We start from the raw sequence: 26,139 nt of genomic DNA on the forward strand, positions 1-26,139 counted from the left end.
AAGAAGAAGAAGAAGAAGAAGAAGAAGAAGAAGAAGAAGAAGAAGAAATGAGGGGAAGAGGGAGGAGAGGAGAGAAAAGAGAGGAGATGAGGAGGAGGAAGAGGAGAAGAAGGAGAGAGAGAGAGAGAGAGCGAGAGAGTGAGCGAGCGAGCGAGAGAGAGAGAGAGAACAGAGAGAAGAGAGGAGAAGGGAGGGGAGAGAGGTTGTGGTGGGAGGTGAGTCTTTCATAACCTTCCAGGAGTCAAGTCCCTAGCCTCGGGTGGCCCCCTGACTGAGATGAGAGCTGTTTTCTGCTTGCTGCCTCCCCTACAGAAGGTACAAGGGACTGACTCACTCTGCTTTTTTGCGTTTGTGGTAGGAGCGTCTCCATGGATTTCGCCACGTTTTCCTCTTTGCCAGGGACAGGTCGGGCAGGAAGGCTGCAAGAGACCCTTCTATTTGATCGGGCTTCCCACACAAAGCATGTTCCGTGGAGCAGTAATATGAACACTCCCCGTAGAAACAGATGTTGTTGGCTGATGGAAAACAGACAACCCGCTAATTTAAAAAGAGTCCACAAAAATAAACACACATAAAAAAACAAACAAGAAAACCATTCAATAATGTTTTACTGAGAAGAAGCAGGGTGTAGTGGAGAGAGTGCTGAACTTAGAGTTTAGGGAGCACTGGGCTTAAATCCTGCCTCTGACACTTATTAGTTGCTTGACCATAGGTGAGTTGTTTAATGTCTGACCTAGACCCCCAGTTTCTTTGCCTGTAAAATGGGTGTAATAATATCTGTAGTACCCATTCCATGGGGTTGTTGCAGGGATCAAGTGAGTGAATCTGAACACCTTTCAAGCCTTTAAAAAAAAGCTACATAAAGAGTCCCAAAAGTCATGGTGTGCTTTGAAGCTTTAAATAGCAATTATAGCTTCAAACTGCACTCAGACTTTTGGGACACCCTGTATGAATGCCAGTTTTTAATTGTAATTTAGGTAAGAGAATTAAACTGGAGCCAAAAATCAAAACAAAACAAAAAACCCCTCATTTTCTTTTCATTGAACTTTCATGAAGCCTGAGCAATGACCACATATTCCCCTCGTCCTTTCTTGGAACTTTGGGATTTCCCAGTACTGAGCTTCAAGAATGCAACATACAAATTCTATGTAAAGCTTTGTTTCCACATAAACCGATTCTCTAAGAATCATAGAAAGTTTCAGAGTTAAAGGGACCTTGGAGACAATCTAGTCCAACTTTCTTATTTTACAGATTGGGCAACTGAAGCCCAGAGAGGTGAGGTCACTTGTTCAAAGTCACATGGCTAGTTAATGGCAGATCTGGGACTGTAATTCAGGCCTACTGGCTTCCAGGACACTCTTACAACTGTATCACTCCATTTTATAAAAATAGGCCATAACCACCAATGAGCAAATTCTTCTTCTTAGGACAGATCTATACACACCAACTATCCTGTTTATTCAGATCAAAACCTTGTAAGACCTTGAGCTTCATTTACCTAGATAAAACAAGCAAAGTTACATATATAATGACTTCAGTGATCTGGATAATTCTGCTCAACTCTTTTTTTTTTTTTAATTAGGTGCCTACTATGAGTAGGGTACTTTGTTTTTTGTTTGTTTGTTTATTTGTTTGTTTGATTTTTGGCTAGGCAATGGGGTTAAGTGACTTGCCCAGGGTCACATAGCTAGTAGGTGTTAAGTGTCTCAGGTCAGATTTGAGCTCAGGTCCTCTTGATTCCAGGGCTGATGCTCTATCCACTGCACCACTTAGCTGCCCCTCATTCAACTCTTGAGTTTAAGCACTTCTCAAGAGCTGCATTAAGTCTTTCTTTTCTTTCTTTTTTTGAAGGCAATTGGGGTTAAGTTGATGGGGTATGGGACCAAGCCAAGACCTTTGCCCCTCACTCCAAAAAGAATTTGGGTACCATTTGTCTGTGGGGCCCCAGAAAACCCTTGAACCTTATGTGAACTTTTACCTGGTCAAGGAAGTCTAGCAGTCTCCAGACATTATTATTATTCCTATCAACTGGCTCTTCCTAATCACCCAGGCCCTATCTCCCAGTTCTTTGTTACCCTAATTAAGCCTATCCCTCCATAGTCTATTACTGGCCTAACAGCTCTGGGTTATATTTCGCAACCCTGTTCTTATCCAGACCCCATTCAACCTCCCAGATACTCCCATAGGGATTCTCCCCAGACCCTTCCTCCAGTCACCCTAACTTCAAGATCATCCTCCCCCTCCCTCCTCCAGGCACCCCAAACTATTTGACTGTATATAGGATCCACCCTGGCTGCTGTTTAGGGGCTGAGACTTCCTCATGTCCACCCATCTTTATGGGGGTCACAAATGGTCAGATTCCTTAAGAGTCTGGCCTATATGGCTCATCTTTAATAAACTTTGTATTTTGACTGAAAGAGGGCTTGGGTTGAATTCTTTTGGGCAGGACCTGCATGTCGTGATTTTGGGGTCCCAGCACCCCAAAACTTCTAGACCTCAACAAAGTGACTTGCCCAGGGTCACACAGCTAGTAAGTGTCTGATGCTGGATTTGAACTCAGGTTCTCCAGACTCCAGGGCTGGTGCTTTGGGCCACCTACCTTCCCCTTAACTCTTTAAGAACTTTTAGGTAGATGATTTCTCTGGATTGCTAAAGAGTCTCTTACTGGCCTGACAGAAGGAATGAATATTCTTCCTCAAATGTCTGGCATGAATATGCTTAGACTTGACTGTGTTTTGTACACCCCTTTGAAAAGGGCTGGCCAGCAAACCTCTGTTCTTACTCATTTCATTTCTTTCCAGGTCAGTAAGACAAGAAAAAAAGAGCCCAACAAATGTGTCTACCTTTCCAACTACATTTCACAAACTGAGCTCTAAGTTTTAGCCAAATTGGACAACTAGCTGTTCCCCAGACAAGATACTCCATCTTCTACATGTGACCGGTATGGACTCCAACCTCATCTCTGTTTCTCAGAAAACTCATGTTCCTTCAAGGCTCAGGTTAGAGGCGACCTCCTTTAAGATCTATCTTCCCAGTTCCTAGAGCTTCCCCCTCTTCAGTTCTCCTTGAAATATACTTGTATACCTCTTCTATCAGTCACCCTGTAGAGTATAAACTCCTTGAGGATCCTACCTGGCACAGTGTCTTACACATAGCAGTCTAATAAATATTTCTTGAATTGTTGAAAGTATAGAATGTACTTAGAAACATTTGCCATAAGCAGAAGTTTGATTTCAAAACAAAAAAAAAAAACCCCACAAAGTAGAATTTTTTCATGCTTCTACATGAATAGTTCTTTTAATTCAAACTACATTAAATAAAGTCTGTGATGGGATGGGAAGTACAATGGATTATGAGTGGTGTTCCAGCCCCAGCTCTAACACTTGGTTTGTCAAAGCTCATTAGAAACCTCAGTGGCTCCCTATCATTTCTAGGATGAAATACAGACTTCCCTGGTTTGTCTTTAAATCCCCTCCCAGTCTGGCTCTAAAGCTTTCTTTTAAGGGTGATTTCACATTACTCTCCATCATATACTGTACATTATACCCAGATTGGCATATTGATGGTCCTTGTACAGATGACATTCCATCTCCTGGCCCCTAGACCTAGAATCTTCTCACTCCCTAGACTCTGCCCTGTTGAATTGCAAACTTCCTTCCTACAAAAAACCTTTCCTCATCCCCTCCCCCCCAGTTGCCTTGTGTTTATTTTGTATGAATTTATCTGTGTGCATGTCTCCCTCAAAGTCCCCAGAAACTGAAGGGTAGAGACTATTTCACAACAGATGCCTAACAAATGCTTGGTGAATACAACTGAATTGAATACAAAATAAAGAGGTTTGGCTAGATGGTTTCTAAGTTCTCTTCAAATTTATGATCTTTAACACAAGGCATTTGGATTAGAAAGGCTCTAAGGTAACTTCCAGGTATAACATTTCACAATTCTGTGCATGAACCTACCTATATAAGATGATTCAATCAGGAAGTGGATTCTTTCTGCTGAAAATCAGACAGTGGCATTTCCAGAAAAATAATGTCATAAAGTGAATATCTATTCACTATTTAGAACTAGAAGGTATTTTACCAATCTTCTAATCCAGCTTTGGGGAACCTGTGGCCTGGAGGCCACACGTGGCCTTCTGGGTCCTTGGGTGCAACCTTTTGACTGAGTCCAAGTTTTCAGAACAAATGCTTTCATTAAGGGGATTTGTTCTGTGAAGTTTGGATTCAGTCAAAGGGCTGCACTTGAGGACCTAGAGGGCCACATGTGGCCTCGAGGCCACAGGTTCCCCACCCCTGTTCTAGTCTAATCTCATTATACAGATGTGGAAAATGAATCTAAGAGAGGCAGATCTGAGACTAGGCTTCCTGGTCTCCAGTCAACTCTTCTTAGCTACTCCATCATGTTGCTGTTGAGTTGTTTGCAGTCATGTATGACTCTTCATGACCCAGTCTGGGATTTTCTTGGCACAGGAGTAGTTTGCCATTTTCTTCTCCAGTTCATTTTACAGATGAGGAACTACGACAAACAGGATTAAGTAACTTACCTAGGGTCACATAGCTAGTAAGTGTCTGAGGCTGGATTTGAATTCAGGAAGATGAGTCTTCTGATTCCAAGTCCAATGCTCTATCCACTGCACCATCTAGCTGCCTCTGATTGCATTATACTATTACTATTTTTTTAAAATGGGTCCCATCCAATCAGTAAGTGAATTCTTCCTCTACCTGACAACTATCCTGATAATTCAAGTCAAAACCCTATAGAACTATTCAAAGTTATGCAGATTCAGTGACCTATTGTTCCCAGACCAGCTTGTAAATCAGTGTTAGGGGTAGACTTCAAGCAGTTCCCAGATATTTGTCACATGGCCAAGTCACCCCCCTACCCCCTACACACACACACACACACACACACACACACAAACATACACACACACACCCCTACCTGTATGTACCTGGAAATTGTCACATACTTGCTATCTTGGGGAGCAACCGAGATGGCTCCTTTTTCTGACATGGACCTATCTGAATAAGTCATCCCTGACCTCCAATGATAAGCCCCTTGACGTGTTGCTACGTTGAAGTACTCGTAATAAACTCCTTTTAATTCTCTTTGCCCTGAGTTTTGCCTGGTTAGTCAGGGTAAAAGCCTAAATGAAGAATTTCCTTTGACTTTGAGCTTCAGGTCCACAGACACTACAAGCAGTGTTATTTATTGTGGCTTCAATTCTTTGGTATTGACCCTCTCTGGGAACTCTATCCTAGGAAGATGAACTGAGATTCAAGCCCTGTTCCCAATCCACAGTCAACAAACATTTATTAAGAGTTTACTGTTTCCCAGGCTCTGGGGAAAAAAGTCCTTGCTCGCAAGAAGCTGGCAAGAAGCTGGCAAGAAGCTCCCAATCTAACAGGGGAAGAGATAACATATAAACAACTATGTACAACAAGCAAGTTGCAGGATAAATTGGAAATAATCAAGAGAGAAGGCATTAGCATTAAAGGAGATTGGAAAAGGCTTCTTGCATAAGGTAAGATTTTAGCTGGGACTTGAAGGAAGCCAGGGAAGGAAGCCAGAGACAAGAGAATTCCAAGTGTGAACCCCAAACCTCATGAACCCCACGAACCCCAATCTGAAGCAGAGTCTGCTCTAAGATATAAATGAAATTGGGGTACATGAGTCCATGGTTTAATTTCTCAAAGTAGCTTGACATGCATTGCATGGGAGTTCAGTCCAAAACTGGGTCCCCCTAAGGGGGCCAGTTCAAAACTGGCTCAGTGTGGGATTTTGGGGTACAGGGTTATATGCCCTTCAAAGAGTAGGTATTCCCAAGGGGGTGTCAATCAACTGTCATTGGTCAACATACTAGGAGGTGGGTGAGTTCCTTAGATCTCTCAGGCCACAGGGGTCATATCACCCACCATGAAAGGAAATACCACCCCTAGTCTTGGAAATCTGTCTCCACCCAAACCCGAGTAGGATAAAATCAATTCCGGCCTGGGTTGGAGTTTGACCAAGAAAAGAAGATTCAATGCAATCTCATTACCAGAGTTATCCTTCTGAACAACTTTGGACAGAAGGCTGGCAGGGTGGAGCGCTGAGTCCCCAAGACACAGAATACCAAGAGAAATCATTTTTCACACAAGCATGGGGAACAGCCAGTGAAAATTCCTGAGTCTAGGATGCCACTCTAAGTAAAGTTTAACTCTGCAATTATCTGTGGCAGATAAAAACATTTTTATCGGATCTGATAAGCAAAGAAACAATCCTAAGGAAATATCTTGCACTTCAGGAAAACAAATAGCTGATTTCTGATATTTACTAATGGAATGCTCAAAGAAAGATCACTCAGTACTTGTCCATTTGTTGATACAGTTTAATTTGTAGCCTCCCATTTTGAGACAATGTGCCTTTAACAGAATTACTGAATCTATTTACACAGGAAAGCTGTTATCTGATCTTCCATTATCTTGGAGCAGGAAATTTGTCTATTACATACAATACCCTCTTGTTGCATTTAAGTGAGCCAATTTTAAAGGCATAATTTTAAAGGGGAAGGAGGTGGACCACAGCAATGACCCCCACTGCAGTCCTCTCCCTGGGGATATCCAAATTCAATATAGAAAATGAGTTTCATTTGCATTTACATATGAATGTAACTTCTGTTAAAATAGGAGTCTATCATTTCCCTTTCATTTTATTAAAGAATGCACCTCAGATTAATGACTAGCAGGAGACCACTGGAATAATATTTAAACCCACAAGAAGTGTTGGTTCTCTCCACATTTCGTATCAGCTTTTATATATGGAGAGTCTCCTTGCTCCTCTGAGGGATGGCTCAGGGCCTACTGTCCAATCTAGCATTCATTCAAAATATGCATTCATTCATTCATTCATTCATTCATTCATTCATTCATTCATTCAATAAGCATAGTAAATACTGAACCAGAAATTAAATAATCCATACCTTCCAGGAGTTTATCTTCTCCTGAGAAGGAGGGGTGGGGTGAAGAGATTTCCCATTTAGGGAGGATTTTTGGAGAGCATCATGATAATTCACACTTAAAAAAAAAAAACACCAAAGTGAAGGAAGCCATCACGCTGGGAAACCAGATCTGGCTCCAAAGCAGAATTCTTTCCACACCCCCACACTGCTAGACCAGCATTATGTCAAAATACATCATGTACAATAAACTTTGACAGACCCTGGGAAGGATACAAAATTAAAGAAGACACACCATCTCCCAAGGGGCTAACAATCTCCTAGGGTTCATAATATGTCTACACAAATCTATAGCATAGACAGCAATATGATGACTGTATAACTAGATTCACAAGGGCCGTAATTTGATATATGTGGTTCATTTACCCTCGAGAACTTGAAATAATCTCAAGGTCTTTCCTGTTGACTTTCACAGCTGAGATTCTGGGGCTCCCTGAATTCACCCTGGTGACTTCTATGTTGCAAGACTGATAGAAAGTTATCAAACTCCCCTTGACCTTGACTGCCAAAGGAGATGCAATTGTATCATGACTTTACATGACTTAACATGGTTAAGGTTGACTTTTAAACTCAATTGGCAAAGCAGTAACTCAAATTCTTAATAGGATCCTGGGATTAAGTAATGGAAGAAAATTTAGGTTTATCTAGTCCAACCCCCTTATTTTACTGATAAGGAAATTGAGACTCAGGGACACAAGGTCCCAGAGGCAGTAACAGACTTGTTGTTATTGTTCAGTCCTGTTGAATTCTGTAACCCCATTTGGGGTTTTCTTGGCAAAAACACTGGAGTGGTTTGCCATTTCCTTCTACAACTCATTTTACAGATGAGGAAACTGAGGCAAATAGGGTGAAGTGACTTGCCCAGAGTCACATAGCTAGTAAAGTGTCTGAGGCCAGATTTGAACTCAGGGAGATGAGTCTTCCTGACTCCAGGCCCAGCACTCTATCCACTGTACCACCTAGCTGCCCATCCATTTTACTGATGAGGAAACAGAGGCAAACAGGGTTAAGTGACTTGCCCAGGGTCACATAGCTAGTAAGTGTCTGAGGCCAGGTTTGAACTCTATCCTCTCTGCTCTATCCACTGCGCCATATAGCTGCCCAGTGATAGAACTGAAATTCAAACTGACACTAAATCCAGTGCTCATCATTGCAATACGAAAACAGGACTGGGACAATCCATATGGCCAATCTAGAAAATTTCCAAAGTTAGTTTCTTAATCTCTGGCATCCAGCAGCCTGGATTTACTTGGTAGAACTGCTGCATCTTGCTCTTGATCAAGGAGAGGTAATGTTCCCAAGGCCTTTATTTAGTTTAATCTCCTCTCTCTCCATCCAAAACCCAACCTAAGAGAATCCTGAGAACCACCGGTCAAAACCATGCAAGCCCCAGTCGCAGAACTGTGTGTTAGACTAGAATACTTCCACCTAGATCTTCCTCTGGATTCAAAGATGGCCTTTTCAAGCAGCACTAATTAATTTTTGTGGCTGTCTTTCTTTGATCTCAGTTTTCTCATACAATGCTAAGAACAGTGATCTAAATCTAGTGCTCAGAGCTCAGCCTGCCCCTGGTTGGTGGTACTGAGACACCTAGATGACTCATACCTGTGCACATTATTAAAGCCTCTTACAATTTTGCATGGAAGGGGGAACAGGCCTGTCAATCATCTCTAAAGCCCAGGTCTGTGGAATGCATGGCATGACCTGAAACAAAGGTTTTAATAATGGAGATGGCTGACATTTATACATCACTAAGATTCATAAAGCCCTTTCCATATATCAATTTGTTCGATCTTCATAACAACCTGAGGGAGTAGGTCATTCAGATATTATTAATCATCCCCATTTTATAGATAAGGAAACCAAAGGTCAGAGACACAAAACAAGGTGCCCAGGTTTTTACGGCTTGTGTAAGTGTTAGAGACAGGGATTGTTATTGCGTCTTTTCTGACTTTCAAGTCTGTCATTCTTGCCAATGCCACGCTGGCTTTCCTCTTTAAAAAATACAAAAATCAGCCACAAAACCAATTCAGAGTGAGTGGGCTCTCTGAGATCATCTGGTCTGACCCATACCTGAAGAGGAATACCATCAAACATCGATGACAAGTGGCCATCTTGCCTATGTTGAATGACCTCCACTGCTGAGGATCTTAGTGTATTCCTTAAAAGCTCCATTCCATTTTTGGACTGACCTAATTCCCATTAGTACTTTTAACTGTTGTTGTTTACAACAAGCTGAAAATTACCCCTCTGACAAAATGTTTTTAATGATGGTCCAAGGACAGTTAACCAACCATTAAACAAGTTCAGGTAAAGGTGATTAATACTTTATTTTCTCCTGGTTTAGCTCAGGTAGAACCTCATAGGAGTTTATCGATTGTCCCTGGTTTTTTGTTTTTTTTTTTCTTTCATCTCACCCTTTTCTTTGCTGTTATATCAGGACAGGGGCTGGTATGGAGGCTAAAGAGAACCCTTTCTGCTACCAGAAAGGTATGTAAAAAATCCCTCCATTATTACATTTGTCAACCTTGTCACTACTGAGGGTGGATATCAGGTGAACACTTTTATCTCTGCCATTTTTCTGCCAGCAGAAGCAACTACTTACGAACAACCATGGACAGGGATTATTTGAGTCTACTGAGACCAAAGAAAGAAGGAAGAGGCTGCAATTGCAGCTGGTGAAATTTAGGTAAAACTGTTTCCCAACTTTCAGGGTTGAAGGATGCAGAAATGTGTTAGGGAGGCAAGAGCCCTCTGACCCTGAATTGGTTCTGGGACTGGTTTTTTTTTGTTTTTTTCATTTTTTAAAAGGAGGAAAGCCAGTGTGGCAGAGTGCAAAGAATGCTGGACATGGGAGTCAGAAGAGACCTGGAAATAATTCTTGCCTCTAACACTTATGCAAGTCATGAGGCCATGGGCAAGTCATTTTGTCACTAATCCAAAGCTTCCTCACTCATAAAATAGGGATGATGATGATAACTGCCAATACCTCCCTTGAGACTTTAAGAAATCTCAGCAGGCATTAGCTCCACTGACTTCAACTGATTTCAACTCCTGTAAATCTTAGTGGAATGATCTTTGCTATGGCCCCAGATATTCACTATGTGGTGGCCAAACTTTTGATAAATCATTCTGAACCTAACTGGTTCTGAACAGGTCTGAGCCTGTTCCCACACTGACATAGAAACCTTTCCAACCCAATAGGACTTGCCCAAACTTGTGTTGTGTTGGCAATGCATTCAAGGACTCAGGGTCACCTCCATGCCACAGTGAGGCCCTAGAGTAAGACCTTAGTGGAATAAGTTTTACACAATAACCAAACTTCCCCTAAGGCTTTGATTAAGCACAACTACAAGCAATGTAGAGGGGCAGCATGACATAGTGGATAGGGAGTCAGCCTTATTTTCAGAGAGGCCTGAGTTCAAGTCTGGCCCCCTGAAACATACTGGTTTTATGACCCAGGGCATATCCCTTGACCTTCCAGTGACCCAGAAGCAGCTGTTGGCATAGTGGACAGAGTGTGGGACTTGGAGTGTAGAAGACCTGAATTCAAATCCTGCCTTATATCCTTACGAGATATGGTGGCCAACTAGCTTCAGTTTCCACATCTGTAAAACAAGAATGATAATTCCACTTGCCTTCCCAGGTAATTATGAAGATTGCATAACATATGCAAATGTACTTTGTAAACCTTAAAATGCCCAGCTATCATTATTATTATTATTATTTTTAAGTTGCAGAGTAGCTGGTAATTTACATGAGTATTAGATGGTACTTCCTGAGAGAACTCCCTAAATCAATAACATCAAAGGTCTGGACAAAATAGAAAAATTGCAAGGAATGGTTACCACAATAAAAACTCACATTTATATAGTGTTTTAAGGCTGATAGGAGGAACCTATGACCCAGAGGTAAAATGACTTGAAAGTCACATAGCTACTTAATCTCCATGACAAAACTAGAACCCAGGTCTTCCACCTCTTAATCTACAATTCTTTTTCAATATACAGTGTACAGTGCTTCCTCTCTTACAAATTTTTATTTAACTTTTCATGGATTTATGCTTAGACTATAAGCTTTCTGAAGGTAGTTATCATTCCTTTTGTGTCTTTCGTAGTTCACATGGTATAGTTCAGTACCTTGTTACCTTTAACAAAATAGTTGTTTTGTTGATGTTTTAAAAAATTTCTAGCAAGACTCTGAAAGGCTTCAACCACATGGAGCTCACAAAACCAAGAAATTCCCACTTCCTGAGGAACACAAAGAGGTGCCCTGAGTGCTTTAGAAAAGCACCAACCTTACCCACAGCATGCCAAGTCTCAGCTGAGCCTCAGCTTTCTAGCAATAATCCTTAGCTTTGCCATCCATCCTCCTTAGTTTGGCAAGGATGAAACACCATTAGCACAACAGTGCCAAAGGACATTCCATTCCCCCACATTTCTAGCAGGTGGATGTGTTCTCTGACCACCAAGTGCAAGTAGGGGCTATAATGGCTTAGGAATGATTCATGAAATCGGGGGACATTGTCTTTTCATAGTAATAGGTAGAAGAAAAAGTTGACTGTAGGAGGAAGCCAGTGAACCCTAGAATCTTAGGTGTTAAAGCCAGAAGGAAATTTGGAAATCTTATGTTACCTTCCTCCATTTTATAGGTGACGTTGAGAGATGGAAAATGACTTGTCCACAGGTACTAGAAGACCAAGTACTAGTCTGACACTAAGTACAATCAGTGCCTTTTCTGTAAACCCTACTGCCTCTCGATTGAATAAGGCAATGGATATAAAGCACTCTGTACACCTTAAAGCACTATATAAATGCAAGCTGTTTTTAGTATTAACAATAATAATGATGATAGTAACTGATTTCTGCAAATTTCATGGAAAAAATGAGCACTAGACTAAAATTAGTTTGACTACATGAATACAGAAGAAAACTTAACTAATTTTTCCCCCTCAAATGGCACTTATGGGATAGATTAATAGCAGGGCTATTTTTGCAAGAAAAATATCTTACAAAATTTGCCCTATTTAAATAGTCCAGGGATTTTTGCATATAGTAGGTACTTAATAAATGCTTATTGATTTATTGCTATGTCACTGTGTAGCAAGGTGATACTAGGAATAAGGTGTGGAAATATTAGCAAAACATTATTGTCATTCTTAGTCTGTCCAAATTCATTAATAGCTTCAGTTCCCATCATTGTTACCTGTTCTTTGATCTGGAAACATTTACTCAAGAAACTTACTTTTTCAATGCAATGAAATGCTTGGATAGTCAAGATGCCCTCAGATAAACTGTCTGCCTTTCCTCTCCCCCAAAGTATTTACATTTTCACTTGCTGGCAAGCACAGGACCTATTCATTTGATATATTGGCAACTATTGTACTATTGATAGGGATCACAAAGGAGATTGATGCATGACTTTTGCTTCTTTCCCATTCTATTTCTTCATTCCTCACTTCACCATTCCCTCCCTTTTGGGGCAGTTAAATGGTGCAGAGGATAAAGTGTCCAGCCTGGAGTAAGGAACACTCATCTTCCTGAGTTCAAATCTGGCCTTAGACACTTATGACCTGTGTGACTCTGGGCAAGTCACTTAACCCTGTTTACCTCAGTTTCCTCATCTGTAAAATGAGCTGGAGAAGGAAAAGGCAAACCAGTTCAGTATCTTTGCCAAGAAAACCCCAAATGGGGTCACAGCTGGAACAAATGAACAACCCCTACTTTTTGATCATCCAAGAAGAACAGTCATCTAGGTTAATAAAGCTCAGCATGCTGGGGATCGAGGCACAAATTTCAGGGTTTTATGCAAGATTCAACATTCATTGGATCCCAGATTGAGAACTGGAGGGAGCATCTATTCCAACCCCCCTCATTTTAAATTTGAGGAAACTGAGGCTCAGAGATGTTAAGTGACTTATCTACGGCCACACAGGCAAATAAATAGCAGAAGGCTAAAATTTGAATCCAGGTCCTCTGACTTCAGGTCTGATGCTTCTTTCCACTGTCACTATTTCATTTTAAACAGATTTAAAAGGTTGTGTAAAATAAAAATTACACATATGAACTGAATTGGGTTTTAAAAAATAAGATATGGTAAGCTGAACACATATCATTCTACTGTAGGAGTAAGAATTAAATATTTCTCATAGCTTTCAATCAGATGAACATTTTGACATTTGGCTGACAGATGCATTTTGGACATAGGGATAATTGGAACAGAGATCATTTGGATGCACTGAAGCTATACTATACTTCAAAAACCTATTTTTTGAGGATATCTAGACCTGTGATTTTATCTGTACAGGAAAGTCCTGGCGTAGCAGTTCCTTCCACTGAAGATAATCAAATACAGCTCACCTGGAATGTATAGTCTTTAAAACAAGAGTTCTTAATCTGGTATCCATGGACCCTCATGTAGTCTATGGGCAGATTTCATGGGATCCATAAAACTATGATGGTTAAAAAAAATTACAGCTTTACTTTCACTAACCTCTAAAGGAAATTCAGTATTTCCTTCGATTATAAATATAAGCAACAGATATTATTTTGAGAAGGGGTCCACAGGCTTCACTAGACTGCCAAAAGTGGGGGGCATTCATGATACAAAAAAGGTTAAGAAAGCCTGTTTTAGATAGTTGTCTTAGATACTGAGCAATATGGTCACATAGCTTATATGTACTGGGGCAGTACTTGGACTGGGGTCTTCCTGACTCAAAAGTTAGTCCTTTATTTATTAATAGTATCTGCCTTCTCAGAGATGGCAAGATAAAGCATCCTTATGTTGTTTTTGTTCAATCATTTTAGTGGTGACCTCACTTAGGGTTTTCTTGGCAAAAGTTTACCATTATGGTTTACCATTTTCTTTTGCGGCTCATTTTACAGATGAGGAAACTGAGGCAAACAGGCTTAAGTGACTTGCCCAGGGTCACACAGCTAGTATCTGAGGACAGATTTGAACTTAGGAAGATGAGTCTTCCTAATCCCAAGCTCTATCCACTGTACCATCTAGCTGCCCCTAAATAATTTCCACTCCTCAGCACCTCTCTTAACGCCATTAGTTGCACAGAAGGTGCTGTTCTGGATTGAGGGGGGTGTTTTCCCATCTGTGAGTTCCCTACACCAGTGAAATCCTAAGTCCAGCCCCAGTTTCTAAGAAACTCCTCATGGTTCATCTAGACATTTGATGGTCACTTCAAACTCAAAGTTGAGGCCAGAGTGAAAACGCCAGATCACTGTCCCAAATGGGAAATGAAGTACTGCAATCTCTCTGTCCAGAATAATAACTGACTCAGATGGTCTTTTGTTTGTGGGGATGGAGGCTCCATAGCCCTGAGATTGTAAAATGTGAATAAAAGCACTATCTGTAGCATGGATTCCTTAAATGGCTCCCTCAATTATTTTAAAGACCATGGCTGACATCTTTAATGTTGCTCCTTTTTATCCTGGTAAATTGCTATTCATTAGTAGTCATGCTAGTGTGAGTCCACTCTGTGACAAAGGATGTAAAATTAAGTTAAATAATTATTGACTTACCTCCACCCCCTAGTATTTCATTTAGAAAGCCTCTCAGAAGCCTCAACCTTATCTCAGATGCCTCGGGCCTATAGGATGCTTTCCCTGATGCCACTAGTAATTCTACTGCTAATCATAATAACAGATAGCATTTATAGAGCACTTTAAAGTTGGTAAGTGCTTTACAATATTATTATCTCATTTCATCATCATAATAACCTAGGAAATTAGTTCAATTGTTTTTCAGTCAGGTCTGACTCTCTGTGATCCCATTTGGGGTTTTCCTGGCAAAAATACTGGAATAGCTTGTTATTTCCTTCTCCAGTTCATTTACATTCTCCAGTTCCAGATGAGGAAACTGAGGCAAACAGGGTTACGTGACTTGCTCAGGGTCACACAGCTACTGTTTGAAACCGGTTTTGAACTCAGAGAGATAAGCCTTTTTGTCTCCAGGCCCAGCACTCTATCCACTGTGCTATTTAGCTGGTAACCTTAGGAAGTAGGGACTATTATTATCTCCATTTTACAGATAAAGAAACAGATGCAACTAGAAGTTAAGTGACTTGCCCAGGGTCACACAGCTAGTAAATGTCAGAGGTCAGATCTGAACTCGAGTCTTACTTATTCCAGGTCCTGTGCTCTATCCCCTGAGACATCCAGCTGTCTTTAGCTAGTGTTCTCTTTCTCCTCTAGCTCTATTATAATGAGTTATCTCTCTAAATATTATGTAGAATGTAAGTTCCTAGTGGGGAGAGACTTTTTTTCATTTTGTCTTTGTATCTAACCCCAGTTCTTAAAAGGTGCTTATTGAATTACATCATGCTGAATTAAATCCAATTGAATTGAAATAGATAACATCCCGGTGGTTTTTGAAGCAGTAAAATGTGCTAGGATTTCCTGGATCTATTCCAGTGAAATCCTTAGGCTTTTATTCAATCAGAACCCACACTTCTGGGAGAAGTCATTCATAGATGGATCTTCTCCACGATCATCCACTCAAGCTCCCAACTGGGCATGCTTGCTTACATTGGCCTGAACAGAAAGAGATCAAATTGTCTCCCTCAAACAGTCTTTGGTTACATTAACAAAAGTACAGGATCCAGCTAAAGGGAAGTATTAGTTTCACTATGCTCTGTGCTGGTCAGACTACACTGGGAGAACAGTGGGATCCTGGAAGGAAACAACTTAGAGCTTAGACTGATCAGCCTTGGATTTCTCAGCTAAGGTAAGTCCAGGATTGGGGTGGAGGAGGGCTCTGAACTGATCGAATCAATCAAGTAAGCATTTATTAAGTACCTAATATGTGCCAGACCTTATGTTATGGACTGAAGGATCCAAGGTGGTTTATTTTGGAGAAGAAATGATAAGGGGGAAATTCAGCAACCTCCATTAATTATCTGAAAAGCTATCATGTAGCTGAAGAAAAAAGATTTTTGCTTGTTTCACCAAAAGACAGAACTGTGATCAATGGGTTAGAAGCTATAGGGAGGTCAATTATGGCACAGAGTAAGAATTTAACAAACAGAGCTGTCCAAAATGATCTTGTGAGGTAGTGAGTTCCTTGTCACTGCAAATGTTCAAGCAGAGGGTAATTGACCATGTGTCCAGTATGCCTTAGAAAGGATTCCTACATTGGATGGCATGTTAAAAGAACTTCCAAGGTCTCTTCTGATTCTAATAACATCTAATTAAGTATTCCCTGCTTACTGACTTAGTCAATAGTTTTAAGCTCCTCTGGGGCTGAATCATTTTTTATGTGAGATGTTGAATGGGAATGTATTGTTCCAGTGGATACTTTTGGGCCTTTCATATATGATTTTGTCCTTGGTTAAGTGTGCTCTGGGATGAATAAAGTATATGAGGGGCCCGCTGCACTTTTGGTGATGAGAATAGAGTTAATTAAATTATGGATTTATGGAGATTGATTTTGACAAACTTATGAGCACAATTAAGGAAAAGAGCAGAGCATATTGATCTGGAAAATCTATAGAAAAAAAGGCTGTTAGTTTGGGCTTTTATGTTCAAGCAAAGCTTGAGGCACAGATAATCAAATATCTTAATTGGTTTTTATCTGGATGAATTAGAGAGAGCCGGGAAAAAATCCTCTGGTCGGGGCATCCTTGTAATGTCTAAAACTGTGAGACCAGATGAGTATCTTCACATTAGCCAGCAGCTTTCATTATTGATTTCCCTGCTTTGGGCAGTTTCAGTTACCTATGGCATATCATCAAATCATTCCACCCTCCAAATCCCTGGGACAACTCCAACATTTCCAGAAGCATGACAAGGAAATGGAAAAGTCCCTTAATGATGAGGTACAATGATACAGTAGAGAGATCAGGATTAACTACATTTGGAGTCAGAGGCCATGGGTTCAAATGTAAGCTCGGGTAAGTCACTTAGCCTTTCTTCTTCTGTAAAACGGTGGGGGGGAGCATTGGACTGGATGACCTTTCATGTTCCTTCTAGCACAAAATCGGCAATCTCATGCAAAATGCTAAACCCAGATCAGGCCAGACCAAGTTAAGAAAAATGATGAAGCAAGGAGCTACACAATGCTAGGCGAGGGATTCCTTGCATTGGTTTTGTGACACCTCTGTTGGGAGCTGAACATCTCAAGGGGTTTTATGGAATGAGTACATTTCAGTCAATCCACAAACATTTACTGAATTCCTATTACATTCAAGGCACTGCGTTTAGGGGATGTGGGGTGCGAGCTAGGGTAACAAGGCTATAAAATAATGATGATGATGATGATGATGATAACTAACATTTGTAGAGTACCTACTATGTGCCAGTTGTCTTGACCTTTGTCTTGCCACTGGACTTTGGTGATTCTGGGGGAGAGGGTGAGGCTGATGACTTTGCACAGCTCTGCCTCACTTAAATCCATTTCATGTGCAAGTCAAGGCATCACTCTTGTGACGTCATTGGTTTGTTCCTCTTCAAAAATGAAAGACCAGCAACAATTATGTGCCCGGCACTGTGCTAAGAGCTTTATAATTATTATCTCATTGATCCTCAAAATAACCCTGGGAGATAGGAGCTATTATTATTATTCTCATTTTACAGATGAGGAAACTAAGTGACTTGCCCAGGGTCATACAGCCAGTAAGTGTCTGAGGCTGGTTTTCCTGAGTTCAAGAAGATGAATTCTCTGCTTTCAAGGCCCTGACAATCTAATCAAGAAGATAAGATCTGTATGGAAATAACCTATGCCACTTGATAAAACTAAATGAATAAGTTTTAATAACTAAATTAGAGTATAATGTTATTTATTGGTTTCATGATGTCCTCTGACTCCATTCTAAAAGTCTTAAATGGCATGAAGTGGTCTTGCTGCCTACTCTGCTGCTACATCTTCCAGACCTCTGGGCATTGCTATCTGAAAGACCAGAACTTCCATCTTCCATGGGGATGAACCTTCCTTCATGTGTTATTTTCCCTAATTATAATGAGACCTCCTTGGAAGTAGGAACTGAATTTTCCATTTGTAATCACAGGATTTAGCACATCCTGCACATAGTAGGTGTTTCATAAATGTTCATCCATCCATCCATTCAAAGTGTCACAGTTCCAAGTATGCAGGGAATAATCACAGGTTGAAACATTACAGTTAGAATTTTAGCAACTCTGACTTAGCTTTGCATCTTCCAGGTTTCCAGTAGCTATCAGTGTGTGAATGGCAGCATTCTGAACAGCAGTAACCAGACCCAAATCTGTTTAGGTGGCACATTTCTCTATAAGCAGAACATAACTACCTTGCAAAGGATTGCTGTCAGTGCTTTATAATGGATGGGCAAGGATCCAAAGGGGTAGGTCAAGGTGAAACAAAGTGAAAAGAAGCAATTTTTTTAAATAATTGAAGTTAAAAAAAAAACACCTTTGTCTGAATAATCTGGATAACAAAGAAAAATCTAAAAATTATGATGCAGACAACTCTCAACTCTTTGCTCCAATCTGGGTGTTTACATTTCTCTTAGCAGCAGTAATGGAATTATTATTACTATTATTATTATTTTTATATGCTAGGTCTAATGTGCAGTTTTTTCATGTGACACTTTGTAACCCCATAGAGATCTTTGTTTTTCTGCCTATGTAAGCTCTTTAAGAGAAAAGGATGGTTTCATTCTTTTTGCATACTTGTAACCTCAGCAGCCCAACACACAATGTGGCACACAACATGTGTACAATAAATGCTTGTTGACTGATGTCTCTAATACAATTATCACATAACATAAGATCAACAAATTAGAACCCCTAGACGTTGTCTGATAAAATCACATTTTATAGATGAGAAAACTGAGGTCTAGAGAAGCTGTAATTTGCATAGGGTCAACATAGATAGTGACATAGTGACAGAGTCAGGATCCAAACCCAGGTCCTCCGATACCAAATCCAGAACTTTCCCCACACATCATCATGCTGCATATCAGTTATCTATACACATGATTTATGCCCCTGTTGAACTACTACCTGAGGAAGGAATTTTTATCTTATCTAAACTTTATAGGCCAAGCACAGTGCTTTGTATATAAATAATTGAAGAGATATTCAGTGCTCATGTTTGGGCTGTGCCATAAAAATTATACTACCCAAATGAATTTATAGATTTAATGTTATACCAATCAAATTATCAAGGGGATACTTTACAGACCCAGACATAACACAATGCTCTGCACACACTGTACTTAATGTATCTTTGTTAGATGAATGAGTCATGGTGAGCTATCCAGATGCAAATTCAATCTATTTGACCATGAAACCTTATCATCTCATCCCTGCTTTTAATAGTTTCCTCTATAAAATGCCCCAAACTGACCCCTGGGACATTGCTTCCTTCATTTAATATTTCCTTATTTATCCCACTTTATTTCTGTGTCAGGAATCCTGACATCACAGGATTCATTGTATTTACCTTATCAGATTACCAGATTTACAAGGAAAACTCAGTGATAGCCCTTCCTCATAAAGAAAATCAAACTGACACACATGGAGTGTTCAACAGCTCTCAGGGTAAGAACAATCCCACACAATCTCTTCCCATCTTCCCAGGATCCCAGAAATGAGAGTCATTGTAATTATAGTTGTGTAGGTATGCAGTGCTACCTGGAGAGATGAAAAATGTTCTCCACAGTTTCTTGTCTCGTGTGACATCCCTTATCTCCTTGGTCATATTGACCATTCGGCCTGCAACTGGAGGGACACGGCGGAAATCTAGGATTCTGGTAGTAAAAAACAACAATAACAACAATTAAACGCAAAACATTGCAATGAGGCTCTTTTTACACGGCGCAAAATAGTTCAAATCAATTGAGTTATTTTTAACTGAACTGAATGACTTGAATTCTTGTCTTACTGTCATTGAACCCAGCATTAGTTGGAGGACTGCTGGGATTGACAGCACCCATGGGTACATCCTTCTGCTGCCTCATGTCCTGAGATATGAAGGACACAAAAGAAACAGGCTACATGAATGCTGAAGGATGTGTCCTTCAGCATTATGGAATGAAGCATTCTTTGCAACATAAGTGAAGCTTCTCCTGCCCCTTAGTTAAAATGCTATGAATTTTTTTTTCCTTTTAAAATTCTGAACTTAACCAACACAAAATAAAAGCATTTCCATATGTAAAGTAGAACAGGCAGAAAAAAAGGGTTGTGCATGAAACTGTGAATCTTTATTATGGAGAGCTTGCTTTTCAAGTATAAAATACATTCAACATATTATTTTCAAAGATGCCCTGCTTGTCTGTTTCTTACTAACCTTTGCTCTGTTATGTTCTACGCATTTTAAATGCCTTGATGATCCTCTTTTCTTACTTTTCTTTTCCTTTTTTCCCTTCCTTTTGGTAACCTCCACCTCTAATTTCCCTGGCCTCTCAAATGAAAGAAAAATAAAACCCCTTTTATCAGATATGGATAATAAAGTAAAACATTAAAATTTCTTAATGGTTGATGATGTAAATCTTTATATATTGACATATATGCTCCTCCCTTCCTTCCTTTATCTTTCCTTTTCTCCCTCCCTCCCTTCCTTCCCTCCTTCCTTCCTCATTCCTTCCTTCTTTCCTTCATTCCCTATCTCACCTAGGAAGGAATTGGCCACCCACAGGACTGATCCCAATACTGATCAGCACAGAAGATATAACATTCCATTTTTTCCCCTTGATCTAGGACAATTTATTCTTCTTTAGGCAGCTTGGTGGCTCCTAGGGGCTCACCATATTGGTGCTGAATTTAGTGCAGACACCCAAATGGCTTTAGCTCTACTTCAGCCCCAATCTCCTGAGCTCATGTGACCCACCAGCTGTAGCTTCCCCAGTAAGAGGCACGTACCACCATGCCCATCATCCCTCTATTTTCTTAAACAAGGTGTTCTGAACATAATCTAACCTTTTCCAAATCATCACTGACGTAATTAACAAGCATCAATTTTTGTACTGTGTTATAAAATAGACTACTGAGGTGTGAAGGGAATGTTTGCTTTTATATGAAATGACTACAGATTGTTGTTCTGAAGAACTAGAAATCATGTGGGAAAATTACTCTACTTTTTAGTTTTTCTGTCTCTTTTCTTCATAGTCAGCTGTCAGTTTTTACTGCTGCTCATAGATCCAATTTTTAAAGTTTATATAACTCTTTTTGGTGATTCACCTCTCCATGTGCTCAACCCTTAAAGAAGAACATAATTACTTCCTAAAGAATAAAATACATGTGTTTTGTGGCTACTGTTTGCCTTTTCTATGGGGGCTTTTTGCTTGCTTATAGGTACAGGCTATATTCCAGATATAGGTTGCTAGATTTCTGACCTCCAAACAAATAGATAAACTACAAATAGATAAAATAGCAACGACTGTATGTAGTTGCTGCCCACAAAGAGTTTATATACAAAAATTTTCCCCAAATCTATTTAACAAATTTAGATACACATACCAATTTCATCAATGATACTATTACTTATTTGTTTTATAGCTGCAGAACAGATAACATTCTCCTGGAGAGAAAACTCAGGATTTGCACAGAGTGATTTCTCTTTATTGCTTGAGATGCTGAAGGGAGGGAAAGGAGATTTGGGGATCTTCCATCCCCTTATTCACTCTTGTCTGGGATCTTAATTTTGTGGGCCCCCAAGACAGTTGCTTCCTAATGACTACTCTTTCTTGTCCACTGTTTGAAGGGAGGAAAGCTGGCTCTTTACAAGAAGACAAAAGGCATTCCAAGAGCATTCCGTAGGAAGGTAGTTTCAAATTAATGATACTAGTTGAAGGGAAACAGGGTGAAACATCCCCAAAAGCAGTTCATTGGAAAATGATTTATCTCTGACTTGGACAGAACCATTTCTTAGATAGTGAAAATTGGGGTACTCACTCTGGGGGGCTCTGTGCTATTGTAGGGAAAATGTGATTTGAGCTTTCACAGAAGACAAGAGGGGGTGGAAGTAGAATGGTGGTGCTAAAAAATAAACCTAAGATCCTCAAATATATACAATCAAGGCTATAGTGGGGCAGGCAGGTAATATCCTCCTCCCCATCCCACCACTGGTACTTCCTGTTGTCTAATCTTACCCACAGATATCCCTTCTCCCTCTGGCCTCACGACTTTGTACGTGTTCTTTGTACTGAGAGAATGTAAGCTCCTTGAGGGCAGGAACTATTTTGACTTTGTCTCTATGTTCCTAGCATTTACAGTGTCTGGCACACAGTGTTTAGAAAAACTTCTTGATCTTTCTCTGACACTTCTCCAGTTCCCTCTTCCAGGCTTCCATTTATGTCCATTTTAATTATATTCTATCTGTAAAAAACATTATGGTGTGTGTGTGTGTGTGTGTGTGTGTGTGTGTGTGTGTGTGTCCTAGGAGGAGGTATGAAACTTCCTCTCCTTCCTCTGAGTGGAAAAGTCTTATGTGACTACATTAAGCTACAAATATACTTTTTACTTACATTTAGCTCTGGTGAACATTAGAAATGGGTCCACATTTTTGATGTATGTGCATCAAACGAGGGTGGGGAAGAAAGAAGGGAAAAGCAATCCAATATTATGTAGAGTTACACTTTATCAGTGTAGGATTCTATACATTAATATTCCTCTCACAGAGAACTAAATGATGACTCTTTTTTTTTTTTTGGTGGGGAACAGATGTAAGGAGGAGGGGATGCCCAGACTCACCACGGGTTTGTTTGAGCTGAGATTCCATAATTCAGTGAGGTTAATGATGGGGCAGATGTACTGGGATTGTCAGCAAAGGCAAGAAATGATAGCTTACCTGTCCAGATGAAAGGCAGCAATCTCAGCATTATGTCTTTCATAGTCAGAGAAATAAAAAAAGTCGGGAGGTGTCTCCTGCTCCCTGGTTTGCCTGGGAAGGAAAAAAAAAAGAGACAAAAACAGAAGCAGATGAGCTTGAATCTGTATCTCACTGAGAAGGCAATCCTCCCATGGGAATTAATCACTTAAGAAACATTTGTTAAGCACCTACTATGTGCCAAGCACTGGCTGAGCTCTCATTGGGCTGAACTCTGGGTATACAAAGACAAAATGTCCCTGCCCTCAAAGAGCTTATATTCTTTTGGAGGAGATGATACGCATACGTATATAATTAGATGAAAAATATAGACAAGGGAAGAAAAGTCAGTATTACTTGGAAAATGCAGACTATCCACCACCACGTGATTCATTCCCAATAATTATCATACAAAACAAACTTTTTTCTTTGTTCAGAATTTTAGACGCAAAGTGGAGTATAAGCGAATATAACTGATTTTCCCGTTTCCATATGATTTTGCTTTGAGTAAATAAAAGGTGTTTTGTGGAGAAGAACTGGGATGCGAGGTGGGGAAAGAGGAGTATCCTCTCACTTTCCCCTGGGGATTTCCTGGAAATTGATGTCTCAAGGTGACCAACAACACTAGTGTGTATTGAGGATCTGAATGCTTTGGTCCCTCAGCCAATTGGGACCCTCACCTCCGCATTCTTGGTGACAGAATCTGTCCCCTGACCCAAATTTTCTTCCATTGGTCTATTTGTCAATTCTATCAATTAAGCAATAAAGTACTCAAGCAGAATCTAAATATCATGAGGGCATGGATTTTTTTGTTTTGTTTTTTGTTTTGTTTTTGGTCTTTCTTCCTCCAGCTCACTTGACACTATGTCTGTTGTGTTGAACTAAATTGAATCAGCATGAATTGAGGCAGTATGGTATAGTAGAAAGTGCTCTGGATTTAGAGACCAGAGGATCTGGTAGCAAATACCAGCTCTGCCACTGACTATCCATGTGTGGTATGGGCAAGTCGCTTTAATACTCTGGGTCTCAGTTTCCTCATCTAGAAAACTGAGGGAGGGGGATTGAACTAGATGGTCTTTAAGGCCCGTTCTAAATCTGTGACCTTATTTTATGAATTGAATGGGATCTTGGGCAAGTCACTTTGATTTCCAGGTCCTCAAATTTCTTCATCTGTAAAATGGGCATAATACTTATAACATCTAGCCTCAAGTTGCTGTGAGGATCAAATGATAATATGAAACAGGAGTGTGCTGGAGCCAATTGTTAAACTCTCAGCATGAGCATTTACACTTCAGAAACCCACTAACACCATACCTCAGGGCCTGATTTATTATTTTGCTAATTGTCTATAGACTTAATGAAGTAATGATGTTAACAGTGCATATTAAACTTAAAAACTTGTCCTGTGTACACTTCCTCCCTCCTGTTGTCATTCTGTTGTTTCAGTCATGTCTAACTCTTTGTAACCCCATTTGAGGTTTTCTTGGCAAAGATACTGGAGTGGTTTGCCATTTCCTTCTCCAGCTCATTTTACAGATGAGGAAACTGAGGCAAACAGGGTGAAGTGACTTACCCAGGGTCACACAGCTAGTAAGTGTCTGATGCCAGATGTGAACTCAGGAAGGTGAGTCTTCCTGACTCCAGGCCTGGTGCTCTATCCACTTCGTCACCTAGTTGCCCAAGGAAGTGTCCTTACAGTCATGAAATTACATGTATGCCCTGTTGGGTTTTTTTGTTGTTGTTTTTGTTTTTGTTGTTGTTGTTTTTGTTTTTTGGGGTAAGGTGGCATACCTGTAATTTCGTGGGAGTTTCCTTAAAGGCATGAAATTACACATATGCACCAATATGAAAAACAAACAAAAAACACTATACCCCCCACCACAATAACTGAAATTTAGACAGAACTTTAAAACTGATAAAATGTTTTGCAAATGTCATGTGATTTGATCCTTACAACAACCCTGTAGCGAAATAGAAAGTTTTATTAGCTCCATTTTATGCATGAGGAAACTACAGTTCAAGGAGAATAGATGGCTGACTTCCCCAGGGTCATCCAATTAGTAAGTGCCAGAGGCAGCATCTGAACCCACATCTCTGCTGATTCCAAGCCCAACTTTCCTCCCACAGTACTATGCTGATCATAGCAAAAACATAAACAAACCACTTTTCAGCAAGTCAGTGACTCATCCCTGTGTACATATGTATCCCCACAGCAGTGCATCAGTTTCTCTTCTCTCTCTGGCATGGGCGCTATCATCTCTGAACCAAAGCCCATCGTTTTGGGGCAGCTGTCTGAACCTAACGTGTTTGTTTCCTTTGGAAGAAAGGGAGCCGTCCGGGTTCTCTTCTGAAACACTTCTCCTGGGGTTTCTGAAGCCTGATAAGCACGATCCTGCTCCCGAGGCATGGGAGACTGATGTTTGTTCATTTTCAGAGCCAGGGAAATGAAAGTCACAGATTTCACCATGTAAACATAAGATGTTAATATTAAACTCGGCCTTCCTAAGCCCACATAAATAATCCAATCTATTCACTCCCTTGCCAGAAGTAAATAATTGCTGCCTGCCAACAATACCTAGCTCTTTGACGGTACACACAGCTGGGGTGGGCAGTGTATCTGTCAAACACCCGGCCACCTGCTTGGAGGGGCTGCTGGGACAGGCCCTTCTCCACAGTGACACACTCTAGTGATTTCTCTGTGGAAGGGACCAGAGCAGATTGGACCAGAAGCCAGGAGATTTGTCAGGATTTGTGGTCCAATGCTCCCTACTTCATCCAGGTGATGTCAATCCCCTGCTCCCAATGGAACAGCTGAGACCAGCTCCACTGAGCTTGGGCCCTTTTCCAAAATGATGCTCAAGAGCATCAGGGAGAGGAAGCTATTCCTGTGATCCAAGATCCCCAGCATCCATCCCTAATGCTGCTTATAGCTCTCCATTCCTTGTGGTCGTCTTGGCCCTCTACGTCCCTAGACTCCCAGGCCCTCCACAATTTATCTTCCAACAGTACCTCAGAATCTCAGTGTTGGAAAGACTTCAGAGATCATCAGTGACTCATGCCTACATGAACTGCCTCCTGGCCCCTACCTGCTCAAGAATCTCCTCCTTCTTCCCCTGCTGCTATTTGTCTATTTTGTTGCTGACTTTGGCTTTCCTCTATCTCTCAATTATCATGATCGCTGTTCTGGATGTTGGCATTCATCCAGATCTCCTGGTTTCTGCTTTTTTGCTCTCAACAGATACCTTTAGTTACTCACAGTCTGGCCTTGAAGTTTTGGAGAATCCATTAATCAACCCATCTATCAATCAGCATTTATTAATTACTAACTAGGCCATGAATTGTAC

General features: G+C 40.5%; 1 protein-coding gene across 1 annotated transcript in view; it reads right to left on the reverse strand.

The window, feature by feature from the left end:
- LOC114052377 (extracellular serine/threonine protein kinase FAM20C-like) overlaps positions 1-26,139 on the reverse strand; it is a 146,946-nt gene that overhangs the window by 13,135 nt on the left and 107,672 nt on the right. Inside the window, exons 4-6 of the mRNA XM_027874950.1 lie at positions 22,778-22,870; positions 19,624-19,739; positions 335-515 (exon numbers count right to left, since the gene is read on the reverse strand). Of these exons, the coding sequence (XP_027730751.1) occupies positions 335-515; positions 19,624-19,739; positions 22,778-22,870 (390 nt within the window). The remainder of the gene's footprint in view (positions 1-334; positions 516-19,623; positions 19,740-22,777; positions 22,871-26,139) is intronic.

This window comes from Vombatus ursinus, unplaced genomic scaffold (genome assembly GCF_900497805.2).
Source record: "Vombatus ursinus unplaced genomic scaffold, bare-nosed wombat genome assembly UNPS02014807.1, whole genome shotgun sequence".
Lineage (NCBI taxonomy): Eukaryota > Metazoa > Chordata > Mammalia > Diprotodontia > Vombatidae > Vombatus > Vombatus ursinus.